The sequence below is a fragment of the Brassica napus genome, chromosome C2 (assembly GCF_020379485.1).
Source record: "Brassica napus cultivar Da-Ae chromosome C2, Da-Ae, whole genome shotgun sequence".
Lineage (NCBI taxonomy): Eukaryota > Viridiplantae > Streptophyta > Magnoliopsida > Brassicales > Brassicaceae > Brassica > Brassica napus.
In genome coordinates this window covers 54,809,950-54,824,858 of record NC_063445.1, presented here as the reverse complement: position 1 = coordinate 54,824,858, position 14,909 = coordinate 54,809,950, and the positions used below count along the sequence as shown (strand labels likewise).

The 14,909-nt window shown below is 35.0% G+C and overlaps 2 protein-coding genes and 1 pseudogene across 4 annotated transcripts; all 3 read right to left on the bottom strand.

The window, feature by feature from the left end:
- Nucleotides 1–379: 379 nt before the first annotated feature.
- On the bottom strand, nucleotides 380–3,051 carry LOC106403695 (protein tesmin/TSO1-like CXC 7). Of its 2 annotated transcripts, XM_022697243.2 has the most exons (8): nucleotides 2,380–3,045; nucleotides 2,116–2,232; nucleotides 1,873–2,032; nucleotides 1,422–1,712; nucleotides 1,224–1,318; nucleotides 1,035–1,129; nucleotides 711–950; nucleotides 380–632 (listed from the first exon to the last, which is right to left on the bottom strand). In XM_022697243.2, the coding sequence occupies exons 1-8, from the start codon at nucleotides 2,643–2,645 to the stop codon at nucleotides 541–543; spliced, it is 1,356 nt and encodes a 451-aa protein (XP_022552964.2). In that variant the 5' UTR covers nucleotides 2,646–3,045; the 3' UTR covers nucleotides 380–540. The 2 variants fall into 2 exon arrangements, with proteins under 2 accessions (XP_022552964.2, XP_013699959.2); XM_013844505.3 differs by having other exon boundaries at nucleotides 711–1,129; nucleotides 2,380–3,051.
- Nucleotides 3,052–3,402: 351 nt separating this feature from the next.
- Nucleotides 3,403–7,119, bottom strand: LOC106403684 (small RNA degrading nuclease 5). 2 transcript variants are annotated; one of them, XM_013844495.3, is made up of 13 exons: nucleotides 6,863–7,119; nucleotides 6,728–6,778; nucleotides 6,588–6,653; nucleotides 5,942–6,081; nucleotides 5,736–5,839; nucleotides 5,531–5,650; nucleotides 5,373–5,443; nucleotides 5,218–5,277; nucleotides 5,085–5,140; nucleotides 4,940–5,000; nucleotides 4,568–4,835; nucleotides 3,882–4,359; nucleotides 3,403–3,786 (listed from the first exon to the last, which is right to left on the bottom strand). In XM_013844495.3, the coding sequence occupies exons 1-13, from the start codon at nucleotides 6,971–6,973 to the stop codon at nucleotides 3,660–3,662; spliced, it is 1,713 nt and encodes a 570-aa protein (XP_013699949.2). In that variant the 5' UTR covers nucleotides 6,974–7,119; the 3' UTR covers nucleotides 3,403–3,659. The 2 variants fall into 2 exon arrangements, with proteins under 2 accessions (XP_013699949.2, XP_013699953.2); XM_013844499.3 differs by having other exon boundaries at nucleotides 5,948–6,081.
- Nucleotides 7,120–9,399: 2,280 nt separating this feature from the next.
- Nucleotides 9,400–13,819, bottom strand: LOC106425369 (annotated as a pseudogene).
- Between the last annotated feature and the right edge of the window lie 1,090 nt (nucleotides 13,820–14,909).

The following is a 14,909-nucleotide window of genomic DNA, read 5'->3' as shown; positions in this document are numbered from 1 at the left end:
ATCTGTGATATTTTTAAGTAGTGTAAAATTGTCGACATAAGGAAATCATATTCATATCTCTCTTTTTTATCCTCTTTCTTCTTGTAAAAAGAAAAGAAAAATGTATCTTTCTGCTTTTGTATAGAGGATGACAAGATGAATACACTACTATTTCTACTGGTGCATGTCCATTGTTGTATAAGACAAATTAGATTTTTGGGACTAGTGTATGTGGTGAGTTCAAAAAAGCATAAACCTCCAAAACATGGCATATGTTGCTCATACCGAACGTAAAAGAGTTTTCAACCACTCTTTTATAAAACCTACACAAACCACATAATTTCTTTTGAGGTGTTTTCGTGCTGGGTTTGTGAAAGGCACATTTATTGTATTGACAAAATCAAATGAATTGAATTTCTTACTAATCAGTAGCTAGTCAAAAAGAAGTTATATTTGACCAGAAGGAACTAGTCTGATCTTCCTATACAACTTTTAGAACAATGTCACATGATCATATGTTACAAAAAGAGTTAGATGCTAAAGTTTTGTCACAGAAGTTCCCTAAGAACCCAAACTTGAGTCTCCATGGCTCTGCTCTTCATCCTCTGGTTCCTTTCTACTCGGATCTGTGTTGGCCTTTTGGATGTTTGTTCCTGCAAAACCAAACACATCTCCTCGCTCTAAATTTATGCACAAAGGATATGATCTCTCAAGCAAAAATATCAGCTTACCATTTATGCTCCCACGGTTAAAGAGCTGCATAAGATGGTCCCTGAAGTTTGACAAGATCTGATTTTCTTGTTCTGCGTAAACCTCCGAGCTTGTGTCTGTGTCTTCTTTCTCTTGGCTTGTTCTCACTCTCACTGATGCCTCTTTCTCTGATATGGTCACAGGTTTTTCATCACACATCAATGCGCGTGTTGCTGGAGACATAGGTTTCTCGTCCATTCTACCAGCGTCAAGGACACAATCTGGAGAGTCATTCATCACATTAGCATCTCTCTGAGCTGAATCAAGTGAAGAGTCTTTCTCGGCTTTCCTCTTTTTGTCTGTACCTGACATTTTATTTGCTACCTCCACCGATTTTGAGACCAAAAGTGAGCATAGCTCTTTGGCATGGCGCAGCTGGTTAGTATCTGACTGTGAGGACCTATACAATTCAACAACCAGACAAAACCTTAAGATGGTATCACTCTAGTTTCGAATGTGCATATCATACAGAGGAAGGATTTGATATCACTAACCTGTAACTGTAAGTAGGTGCGGTAGATCCCGATACCACTCTGTTGTTAGGGACTGTGAATAAAGAAGTGTCACCATTCCTTACAACGTAATTCACCTAGTTTGAACAAGAAACACACACACAAAGAAACTATGCATTAAACGCACAAAGTGAAGCTAAAGAGCATGAGAACCATCACATCAAACACAAAGGGGTTTACCGTCTGGTCTTGGACGTGTGGAACCGCAGATGAACCTCTATCTGCTACTGAATGTGAAGCTGCCTTGATCTTTCTTGATTGAGGAAGGTCGATGGCGAGTTCAACAGTCGCATTGGTTGTCTGTTTTATATCTTGGCTTCCTTCAAAGTTCTTGCAATGTCGACATCTACAGTTCTCTGAGCACCGGACATTGGCCTGGTAACACTCGCAGTACTTCTTAAGGCATCCTGATCTCTTGCAGTTGCACCCTCTGCTGTGCTTTCCCAGAGTCACGAGTTGGCTCACATCCTCCTACCAAGTCCATTTTCGAGGATAAATTGATAAAATGAGTACATCAAAAACATCTCTTGACACTTTCTTTCTTCAGCTAAACAAGTTTATAACAACAATTGATTCCGTTCAAATGCATGTATAAAGTATAAAGTTAAAAGCCTTTTTTAGAGGACAAAACCTGAGGACTAGCACCAATCTTGCGCTTGAAAGCACCCGGATTACGCTCCAAGATCGCCTTGATGGCTTCCTGTCTTTCAGCCTCATTCTCCAAATTGTTCTGACACTTCAAACAGTTGCATCCATTGCAATACGATCCAGACGCAAAGCATTCACAATACCTATACAAAGATTACATCAACCAACCAACCAAAAGTCACTAGGGATTTGACATTGACAATCTCCATCACATTGAAGCACTTACAGCTTCAAGCATCTTGAAGCTTTACACTTGCAACGCCTCTGTTTACTCGGAGTACCATCATCATTGGACTCAGCTTCCGTCTGCTGTTGCCCTCGTGGCGTCAACGGTTCTTGATTGCTGCATAAACAAATCAAAAACTCTAACTAACTCCGTTACAGAGTCTGCAGATGAACCGGTTGAATAATACACGGTTTATGCTAAACCAATTTGGTCAACTTTAATATTTCTTTAAACCAAGAGACTAATCAAAGATTCGTGACAAACCGATGAACCGGAAGTGTCTGTGGCGGCGTGGCGTCTTGCGTCGCTGATGGCTGCTTCTCGGAACTTGACGGCGGCGTATGAGGATGAGAAGGCAAGTCTTCTTCTCTCCGATCTTGCGAATCGGGAACAGGATGGGACTGTTTGATCGCACTCTCGTTAGAAGAATCCATCTTCGCCTCCGCAGCAGCCGCGGGAACGGAGGAATCTGATTGGCGCCGCGGCGAATGGTTACGGTTAGAAACCGAATCGTGATCGGATTTCTCCATTATACAGCGGAGTGTGATGGAGCTCGTCGTCTTCGTTTTGTTTCTTCGTCTCTTGAGATCTTTTGAATTTTTTTGAGGTTTTATGGATTTTGAGGATCGAATCTAACGGCTGAGATGAAAAGGAGTTTTATCAACGGTTACGATCGTCAGATCAACATCACACTAATGAGAGACCCTCCGAATTAAACAGAGAGTCTTTACACGGTTTTATTGTCTTTACTGTTGCTCAACTCTAGTACCGGTTCGGGTTTCAGATCAAATTTCCGGGTTTTTGGGTTTAACCCAAATTGTGTATGTTCTTGGATTCGGATAATTATAATTCAAATTCGAATACTTTTAGATATCATAACACAATAAAATATGAAATGAAGTGTTTAGCTTAAAATATTTATTTCAAATACTAATTTGAATATTTTAGTTTTTCAGGTTAGATTCGGTTAATTATACTTCAAATTCAAATATTTTTAGGTGTCATAACAAAACAACATTTGGTTAGCATATTAATTGCAGAAACTAATTCCAAATTCTACCTTTTCGATTTAGATAATACCACAGTGCAAGATCTACTCATTATTTTTAAGACATCTCCAACTCCGCTCTATTTTCAACTATAAAATAGAGTTTAGAGTAAAAATGCTTTAATGATACTTTATTTCGCACTCTATAATATAGTGAAAAATAAGTTTAGTCCAAATAAAAAACAACTTGTTTTTTTTTTACTTCATAACTCTATTTTCTTCTCTAAAACAGAGTACCATTGGAACAAAATCAAACTCTATTATAGAATTACTCTATTTTAGAGTAAAAAATAGAGTAAACCATTCGAAATGGTTACAGCTCATATTAGATACAAAAATTTGAGTTTCTCTGTTCAGGTTTGTTTGGATCTCAGATTTTTTACCAATACAATCAGAAAATTAAAATACTGAAATCAAGCTAACGAGAGAGTATGTTATACTGGTTGCTCATAAAGGATACAATGCAAAAAAATTAGAGTCCACGTGTTATACGCTTTCATTGCTTGATACCTACGAAACAGAGAGCTACTTCAGCTTGTGCTTGAAGCTCTTCCAGAACCTTCACAACTTTCTCACGGCCAAACCCAATCTCGCTCTTCTTGTCACTCAGCGTTTTCCTCACACTTCATCACACAAGAAACAGACAGTATAGGAAACATAATCAGATTAGCTGTTTCTTTAAAAAGCTTAAAAGATATTGAAACTGAGTGATGCAAACCTGTGTACAATGGCAGTGTCTCCATGTCCGGTGCAAACTATAAACATTGCGTTAGTTGGTAATGCAGCGTGAAGGGTATGCACTCTTTCATCCATTTTCTTTAAAATCTCTTTCGTTTCAGCTGAAACTTTGCTCATGGGACGTTTCTCAGGGGCTGAATCATGGCTACATGTCAGTAATGAGATCATTTTTGCTAGTCTTGGGTTTAGTTTCTCTGGATCGTCCGCTCTGCTCTGGAAATGTGTGTTCAGTTCCGAGAACTGTGTCCAAACGAACTGTGACCGTCTGCTCGTTACCTCTTTCATAGCCTTTGAAAGTGCTTCATCATCATCAGATACTGGAATGGCATTTGATGACTCAGAAGCATACCGTTTCACAATGTTGATGTTGTCGACAATAGAAGTAGCTTTCCCGCTCTCATTCAAAACATTGAGGAGTCTCTTTCTTATCATCTCCGGTGGTGAACCGAAGTCAGGTCCTAAGAGGAAGCCAAGAAGGTAATCACTTCATAGGATAAATAAGAAGAAAGATTTAAACAGTGTTCTAAAAGTCGGTCTAGACGGCAAATCGGATTGAAGATTTTTTAAAGAATCAATCTAGACGTTCAAAAAATCGGTATAGGCCCCCGCCTAATCAATAATCTCCTATAAAACGCCTAATTAACATTGAGAATAGGAATCTCTTACCATATTTAATCTTCATTAATGCCAAATCCATGGCTGCCTTTGCATCCTCGACGCTGTCATGTCCAGATTCAGACATCTGTATCTCTCTAGCTAGGAACTTTTTCGCTAGAATACGAAGTTTGGTTTTGTAAGAACCACCCCGTGGATGCTTGTATAGTACTGCAGTGTCAATCACCAGGTTATGAGAGATCTTCAGAGAAACCAAGTCATTCTCCAAAGAGTGTCCTACTAGTACTGTCTCTTTGAAAACCAGCTTTAAGAACTCTTCCTGAAACATAGCAAACAGCTCTTATTATAACATTATAACTAAACAATTACAAGTCTTCACTAACATTTATGTATATAAAAGTTAAGGGAAGGATCTCATGAAACCTGAATATCTCTAATGGTTGTTGTAACTCCTTCCATCATCTCAGCTGTTATTCCACTATACCTGCAAACCGATACCAATGCCTCTTACGATTGTAAACCAAACCAAACTAAACCAAACCAAGCATATAATATAAGCATGGCTTACCTTGTATTGTAATCTGTGATATGATTTGTTGGCTTGACTAATTTATCTAGTAGAACCTGCACTGCCATGGCAACTTAGTAACTAGTAAAGAAGAGATCTAACAAAGTTAAAACAATAAGGAAGAAGAAGATACCTGTCCTTCTATATCAACCAGTGTCACTCTTGTCAATTCAAAACCATCCTTTGTAATACACTAGGGTGAAACATAAAGAAAGGAAATGATCAGCTCACAAGTCATATATGCTAAAATGATTAGATCACAAAAGGCTAGAGGACATCGCTGCTTACCATCTCGCAGTCAAGAGCCAAAATTTCATGGGGGCATGATCCTGATGGTGCAGGAAGTGTGGAAACAAACTCTGCATGACAAAAGAAGATAATAATCAAACGATGTGACACAATGGCACATGATTAAGCTGTTAATCTTAAATAGCTTGAGCTCGTACCTGTCTCAAACTTGTATCCATTTTGTTCCATTTCTTTTCGACTTAGAGTGTAGTAGGCAACAGGGAATGGTATATCTTTTGTGAGCTCAGTGAAGGACTTCCCCGTCAGGTTACATGCTTCTACAACCGAAAGATGTTATCTTGTTAGGACCTTACATTAGGAGAAGGATTGTTATAAGATCTAGTCTACAAGATTTTCACTTACCTGGCTTAGACAGAGGTGGTTCAATTGGACCAGTAGCAGTTTTCTTCTTCTTACCCCTGCAAGTAAGTATTGTATCGACTGTCTTCATCTCATCAACTGCACAGCTAAAAGAAGAAAAATCAAAAGATGTTATACACCAACAATAAACTAAGACAATAGTATTCAGTATAACTAATAAGAAAAAAAGAGAAGAAACCAAAACTTACACCAACCTCAAAGATAAAAGCGGTATAGGATTGCCACAACATGATTTCAACCTAGCAAGTGCTTTGGACTGTGATAAGTACAAAGCTGCATCCAATCCAGGGAGGTAGAGCAAGACAACCTTTGGAATTAGAGGCTTATTCTGCAAAAACCATATTCTTCAAATATCACTTATACTTACACAAAAAATTAACTTTCAGAATTTCTTAACAATAAAACCGTAAAAACAACAACATATGTGTAATTACAAATACAAAGAAAAGCCAGCTCCAAGCTCAATCATCAACACACCCAACAAACAAGTTCCAATTTTTTTGTTCATAAAACCTCAAAACATAACAAAAATATATAAAGTTCAGAAATTGTAATAATAAAACCATAAAGACATCATGTGTAATAACACATACAAAGAAAATGCACCTCTGAGCTTAATCATCAACACATACCCAACAAAGTTCCAATCTTTTTGTAAAACCTCCCACAAACTTCCCCAAAAATATATAAAGTTCAGAACTTTTAACAGTAAAACTAAAACTGTAAAGACAACAAATGTGTGCTTATAATACAAAAACAAAGCCAGGTCCAAACTCAATCATCAACACATACACAACAAGAAGTTTCAATCTTTTTGTTTTGAGGGGTTCATACCTTGATGAATACCCACGAGGGCATGTAGCCTTCACCAAGAACCCATGTCACAAGTCCCTGAACATCCTGTTCAAACCCATTATCAATATTTACATTCTCATTAGTCCAAAAAAATAGTTATAACATTTTGGAAACCTAACTTGTAAGTTCAATGTTATGTCCGGAGTGTTGAAAACGAGTTCTGGTTTCGCCTGCCAAGAGAAGACGAAGCTAAATCAGAATAACCTAATCAATCAAAATCATCTAAGAAGAAGCTTTAAGGGAAAGGTGTTTACTTCAGGTCCGTATATATCGAAGAAACCGTTGCTCTTATCACTACCCTCGGCGCTTTCTCCACCATCAAGATTATCTTCCACGGCGTCGTGCTTCCGCTTCAAAGACGACATCCTTTGACACGTGGTTACGATAAATCACCGAGAGAGATTGACACAAAGCACTTCCGTTCGTCGCCTGACACCGTGGACGCCCTTTCTAACAGCCGCCGGACCAATCTTGAAGGGTTTTAACTTTTAACATTGGTCGGTTCGTAAAATACCGAATTAACCTTTATTTTCTTAATAACCACCCTTGTTTAAAAAAATATATTTTTACTACTGTAATTTTTTTTAAATATAAATTACTAAGCGATATCATAACATTTTGAACTCGAATTTTGATCAAATTATTAAAATTTTAATTCAAAAATAGAAAATTTTATTAGTTTAACAAGTAGTAGATCTCGATCCGCGCAACCGCGCGAATTTTTGTTTTCAATTCTAAATTGGTATATATTATAATATATATGTGTCTATCAATTTTTAAAACATAATAAGTTTACGGTATATTTTTTCATTGAATAGATTGTTTCAAACTTTAACATGTATTTGTATATTCTTCTCTATATATATATATTTTTGGATTATTATTTCATTATTAAAATCGTAACTATATATATAAAGATTAGTAAAATATTTATTTATTGTCATATTCAAAGATATTGTAACATTTCACAAATTTAGAAAGTTTATAAAAAATTAAACTTTTCGCTTCGTAGATTTATATTATCGAGTAAATAATTAAACATTTAATTTTTGTTTAATTTTTAAAATAAACTATATAGTTTAAAATTTGTTTCGTTGGTTTAAGGTAGTAAAGATTAATCATTGTTAGATAATATAAATTTTGTTATTTAAAAAAAATATTTATAATTTTAAAAGTTAACATGGACAAATATTTAAATATTTAACATATGGATGTATAATATTACAACATTAAATTATATCTATTTAATTTATACTATCTATAAATCCAATGAATCATTTATTGTTTAAATCCATTATTGATAGCCCAATAAAAATTTCTGGTAGGCTCAAAATTTAAATGATAAGATTAGAGATTGAATTACAGTTGAATCATGGTTGTGACTTTTGTTTTAATATATAAGAAGATTTGTTTATTTTAATTTTTTTTTTTTTTAATTTTGAATTTCACCTGACAATTAGAACATGGATATTAGTCTAGTGGTTTGCCTAATATGGTTGATATTATTATATAGATTCAAATCTCCATAATGAATGATGTTGATAAATAAAAAAAACTTAACAAAGTAACATATATACTTAGACTTTTATTCATGCCCGTTTATATAATAAGATCATAGTAATTTCTTGTGTGTTATTTTTTATTCTTACAAATTTACATAGTTATTCCATTATCAAATCTCTCAAAACAATATCGTCTTTCAAAACTTCTAACAAGTTTTAATCCACAGTAAAAAAGTACACGATAGAATAAAAATTAATTCAGTTCCCATACAATTGTTCATGCACCTGGAAACGTTTATATTATTTAAAGGGTAAAGATTCTTTAGGTCAGAAAACACGATTAGTGCCAATCAAGATGCATTGATACAAAAAAAAAAAAAAAAACATGACCTTATTGCTCCTGACGCAGAGGATGCTTGAAGTATATGATTTGAGAGTTTTTTTCTTGTTAGGTAGTTATTAGAACCAGTATACTTGCTTTCTCATCCTGAGATGAGATCTACAACTCTTGAAAACCGTTACCTCTCTCGTGAACACTTAATACTGAAAAAACATAAACCATGGTATCCAGCCTTACTCAAGTCAGTTTCAAATTGCTTTTATTTGGGTCCAAATTCAATGTGAAGCGGGTAAAGAGTTTACCATATAAGAACGAAGTTGAAGAGAGCATGAGGAATTGATCCCGAGGGATATAAAAAACATCCCTCTCTTTGTTATAATCAAGAATGAGAGGACCTTTCCTCTTGTTCTTTGTTCTTTATATGACTTGAAGAGATCATCTATATAAATAGAACAGCTTAAGATTTCTAGTAATATGCTAGAAGCAGAACAAAAGGGAAAGCATGTAGCAAGGTAAAACTTGCTAAGGTGTTACTTGTATTTTCTAGAGAACTGTATTAGAGTATATATATATAAGAGCTGGTTTAGTCTTTGTTATATGTCAGTTGTATTTGACAAAAGTTCATCTTAAGTTTTACAAGGGTTCCTAAACAGTTAAATAAGACATCAACTACTTACAAATTAAAATGACACTGGCCCGGAGAAAAATAAAATATAAAGAAGACAGAGTTATACTCTTTGCATTTTCTTAATTTATAATTACTAGGTGCCTTCACCCCGTGGGGATAGTGTGTTCAATATCGTTACTATCTTCTATATTTTGGGCTTTACTGTTTCGTTATCCTAGCTTCTATTTGGTCCGTAACTTTTATTGATTTATCAAATAATCACACATATTATTTTCTCTATGTTGACTTTGTTGTTTTCTCCTCTTACCTATCGTGTTGATATTTACCAAAGTTGATGCCCCACTCAAATGGAATGTGCTGTCATTGTTAATTTTACGTAGGTAATCAATCACTCTGTTACAACGATCTATTGTCTTCAGAATTTAGGTGTAGTTTATTGCTCTTGTTGTTGACAACCATCCAACATGTTTATTGCTGCTTCCCCATCCGTTCTATTGTAAATGTAGTATGTATCTGCAAAAAGGTCATGTTTTAAATACTAAATAATGGGAAATCTTTCGTAAAAGTCACTATATTTACACTTTCCTGTAGATTTTGTTTGTTATTTGATCTTAACTCGTATGTGCTATCAAATATATCTCAAAAAGCTTTTTATACTCACATTTTTTGGAACCGGCGCTGGCCTATAGTCATGTGAAAAGATACCATCCGCTAGTCCTGAACAAAAAACCTGATCTGCAAATCCATACATATCACATGATCCGGGTACTATGTTGAACAACTGAAAGGAAAAAATATAAAGGAAAATTGTACGTTTATATTGGTTGGTGATGGTTCTGACTCTCGAGCAAATACTTGGAGTTCAGGTTGTTATGGAAAGCAACAACCTGTTTAGAAAACAGTGGATTAATTAGCAATGGCTACAGCTTTATAATCAATAGATCACAAAGCGTCAATCAAGGAGACTGGAACCAGCATCAGAAACTTACAACATATTTGTCTGCATCCTCTATCCCGACTTAAGTGAAGAATGGCATGGGAGTTTTTATTATAGCGACATATATAACCATCAACTGCAAGAAAAAGGTAAACATGTTAAGATAGAAGCTAAATAGCTAATTCTATCAATCAAGATTCAACATCGTAAAATACCTTCTTGCAAAATAATCAGTCTGAAAGTCATCAGTCTCGACAAAGATCATATCCTAACCAAGGAAAGAAAAACAAAAAGAAGGATTATATCATTATCAGGAAACTTATAATCAAAAATGGCAAAAGATACAAAATTGATATGACAGAAATATAAAAGCTAGCTCCACATGCATAAAGCCACATACATTGCTGACGCTCCCACCACGTCTATCACCCCACCGCCGCCACAGCCACTACCAGCACCACAAAATAGACCACCATACCAAATCTTGTTAACCCCCCAAGGCATTGCCTGTAAGTTTTTTTCCATCTCACCAATGATTTACTCTCATGTTAGTGCAGCTTATGACAACTTTGAAAACATAACCAAATAAAGGGAAGCATAATCTTTCTGAGACCAAAGTTATAAATAAGACTTGTATGATATTGATGTTTGAGAAAGAGAAACCTTTCGTCGGCCTTAGTCCCCATTTTTGCCGTGCTCCTCGTTAGCCATGCTTCTACTATCACACACTCACATCCAATTGTCTCTTTGAGACAGATCAACACTGATTGATAAACCGTTGCAGATGATCTCACTTATACTAAGTTTTCGAAATATTGTTACCGTTTACTAAACCAAAATAAACCTATTCACACAACCTATTCCACATTTAAATTTCTCAATCATTCAACTGTGGCCTGAATATCACAGCTTAGATATGTATGACTCTACATATGTGTGCTGCTAATAAATGTTAAGAGACTTTCTATCATGATTAGATTATCTCCGTAAGAGGACTGAAACTTGAGATACATGAATTTGGGGTTTCAAACCAAGATAAAAGGGGAACAAAATTCAGAAACTACAAAAGATCAGAGAGATCTGAAGTTTTCTTACCTTAAACAACGTATGCCACTGCAGATAAAGCTTGGGTTCGTTTTGGTCAACAATCTCCAGTGTATAACAAAACAGATATATCTCAGTCAAGAACATTTTGAAAATCCTATAATTACAAGACCAGTTCCTGATATCAAAAGAAATAATTAAACATACGAAAGGTCAGTTGTTTAATTTTGAGATTTATATTACCTCTAAGATTTGATGAAATGAAACCTTGCATCACAGTGCCCTGTTGGAAAAGAAATCAGTAAGATGTAAGGAAGTTTGAGTGAGAATCCACAGGAAGGAAATTGTAGAGAAAATCAATCATACCTGTTCGTTGAGGATTAGCAGCTCCTACCACTGGCAGTGTTTTTGGCCTCCCAGAAATGGATCAAACTAAAGCGTAATCCCGAGTCCGATGGCCCTGGTGATATGTCGACGAAATAAAATGCAATAGGAGACCTGTCGGATGTTGAATCAATTTCGGCCATCGGTTATTGTCATCGAATGGATGCTGTAGAGAACGGTTCGATTAAACCTTTGAGGAAGTGATTTATATAGGAGTAGAAAGAGAGGGAGTTGGAAGGTTAGCTCAATAAGAGAGAATCAAAAAACATGAATAAATGATTAAGTGTGGAGAAACATGCAGTAACGGAGAAACGTTGAGAGTCGGAAGACGCAGAGGGAGAGGAAGAATCAGAGACGACGGCTCTCTTTTCGCTGAGATTATGACGTGGCAGTAAAGAATGCTCTGATTGGATGATTTTTTAATCTGATGTGGCAGCTCTCTCGATTGAGCATATCTGTCTTTTAGTATTGTTAGATTATTTATTAAATTTCAAATTTAGTTATTACACTGAAAATATCAAACTCCACAGGAGTTTCCTTCAGGACCACCATAATTTAAATAGAAACCGTATCGATTACGTCGGAATATAAATCTCTTACCAATTGTTAGCCCATAGCATTTGGGACTATCTAGAAACACTTCTGTAGGAACATAATTCTATTTATGTTGCTCATAACTGGAATCCAAAACTTCGATATTTGTCAAAAGTGCTGAATTCTCGGGGTGATTAACATTCGGAAATTGACCATTACCCATCTCAGGGCTTGAACCAGAACGTGAAGCCTGAACCACACCACCAGCTCCAACCATATTTGCACCATTGTCTAAAAGGTTAAATAGCTCTTTTGGCCAATATCCAAGATCGACGCCAGGTTCACCTAATCCCAGTGCTTCTGTAAGCCACCAGTTTCCAGTATTTTTGTCCTTTTCGCATATAATTAATAGACAAAAAATAATTGTTAATTTATAAGACTCGCAGTAAAAAAAAATGTGTTAAACAAATTATTTGAAAGGGGGAAATTTACATAGTTAAAAGGTTTCAGTCATACATATCAATCACTAATTTGATTCTATAAATTTCATGATTCATAAATCCTTCACTACTAAGTGGGAATGACATATGTGAAATAAATATATAAACTAAGAAAAATACCTGATGGATGGAGTAATGCAACCAGACAGTCTCGCCTGCCCGAAAACCAATGGGTTTAAATATGGGAACCTTCTGTGATACTTGAACAAACCCTGAACATGCCATATTGTAACATTCTTTTCCATCTTTACCCTATCGAAATCATATTTATATTTACATGTTATTTTATTTAAATATACAACAAGTATATTTTCTACACAACTGATAATATATATCATATGCACACCTTCCAAAATCCATATGTCCAAGTACGTCCGTCACCAAACAAACTTGGATTTACCTGTAAAAGAAATGCAATATTTTAGGACTATCCAGACCATCAAACGGATTAAAGGAAAAAATAAAATATAATGTAAACCTACCATCCAACCCGCTGAGATAAAATTAACCTCATTATTCGATCCACTGCCTATATATATTTGACTATACGAGGCTTGATCTTTTGCGATGTCTACTGATACTACTTCAAACGAAGCTTCTACGCCACGATATGGACCATTGTGTGACCTTACTCCAGAAATCTACCAAAAATGAATGTTTATAGTGATCATTGTGTGACATGTATATATATATATATATGTTAATATTTGAAATATACATATAAGAGAATATGAGGTGTAAGTTATTAGGAGGAAAGTGAATTGTTTACGTGTGTTCCACGACTATCAGCTGTTAGCGGATGGAAATGCTTATCGGCCAAAACTTGAGCGTTGGTGATGAATTCTTTAGTATTTCTCAATACAGGAATGGTTCCATCTGGACATGGTATTTTCTGTTTTTGTACTTTTTTTATGCCAATTTGACTTTTTAATTTAGTCCTTGAAACTGATGGTTTTATCTTTCAAAAGAGGGTGCTAATATAGTCAAGTTAAAATCACATTTAATAAAAAAAAATGTATGTAGGAAACCAATTTTTATAACCGTGCACCTGGATTGTATGGTTTTTGAGCAAGGGATGATCAAGTCCTGATTGCATAAAAATATCTATACAATCGTATGTTACATTTTCACCTATCTGCAAATGAAAAAGGATGTTGATCTCGATACATGATATAAGAAAATGATGACTTAATTAAATAGATCAAAATAAGGGAAACATATATGTGTCTAAAGTTTTTGTGTTAAAACTGACCTTGAAGGATATGAGAGGCACGACACTTTGATTGGAATGAAATAAGGCTCCTAAGAATAAAAGAGGTAAGAGATTCATAATAAGAGCCATCCTAATTCTTTTTTACACTTTTTGTTTTTGTTGTGTCTTCAAGAAGAATGCTCTGTTATATATCTATCTATATATATATATAAAAACATGTTCGCCTCCCTCCCGTGATGCCACATCATCAATTCGTGCGTTTTAGGAGTGACACGTGTCCCATTTTATATTTAGGGCCAAAATAAATGAATGCAGTTAAGGGTAATTGAACCCGGCACCTCTAGCACTGGTAATTTTTCTTAGAACCACTAGGCTAAAGTCACTTTTTATAAATATGTGGCCGCGAAAATACTTATTATCGTGTCAGCTGGAAGCCCATGCTTCTTCTGCTTGTGGCCAGGGCCGATACTGAACTGACATCAAGATGAAGATCGTGAAGTTAAAAACTTTGCTCCAAACAGTTTTGCAATGTTTCCAACCTTTATAACTTGATGCATATAATATATATCAAAATACATTTGTTGTACACGCTTTTATTAGTTTTGCTTTTAAAAGAAGGTATTTACAGTTATAAATGTTTTGTGCCAGTGAAGTAATGTTTGAAAAATCTCTATACATATGTCATTTTAAAATAACACTCAACTTCTATATATAGTCAATACATATGTCCATGTTATACTCTAGACTAAATATTTTCTCTTTTAAAAATATAGAAAACAATTTTTTTAGTCTACAAGGAAATGTTGTAGAGCAAGTATGCATTATACAAAATAATATATATTTAAAATCCATACACAAAAACATAAAAGTTGTTATAGGCCTCTTTCTGACACATGCACACTCCACTATGAATAAGAATTAAAAAAAGACAGTATTGTCATCAAACTTTATCACAAATCCACATTTATACATCTATTATTATGAGTTGGACAATTAGTTAATTTGATACAATACCAAAGCAAGAATAATCGAAAAACAACTATACCACCGCATACTAATAAGTAAGACATAACAGATAACCAAATTCTTGAATCTTAAAACAAATTTCAACTCGAGCATTTAGTGAATATCAAATTAACTAATATACCGCCCGTAGGACGGGCCGACCCTAGTATATACATATTATGATGTCAAAGAATAGCAAACTTTGATTGTATTG

Coding starts and splice junctions, on each gene's coding strand:
- LOC106403684 (XM_013844495.3), bottom strand. CDS start 6,973: ATGTCGTCTTTGAAGCGGAAGCACGACGCCGTGGAAGATAATCTTGAT. Junction 5,840..5,941: donor CTTTTATCTTTGAGGTTGGT/GTAAGTTTTGGT, acceptor TTCTTCTTTTAG/CTGTGCAGTTGATGAGATGA. Junction 5,651..5,735: donor ACCACCTCTGTCTAAGCCAG/GTAAGTGAAAAT, acceptor TTTCGGTTGTAG/AAGCATGTAACCTGACGGGG.
- LOC106403695 (XM_013844505.3), bottom strand. CDS start 2,645: ATGGAGAAATCCGATCACGATTCGGTTTCTAACCGTAACCATTCGCCG. Junction 2,033..2,115: donor GCTTCAAGATGCTTGAAGCT/GTAAGTGCTTCA, acceptor ATCTTTGTATAG/GTATTGTGAATGCTTTGCGT. Junction 1,319..1,421: donor CACACGTCCAAGACCAGACG/GTAAACCCCTTT, acceptor TGTTCAAACTAG/GTGAATTACGTTGTAAGGAA.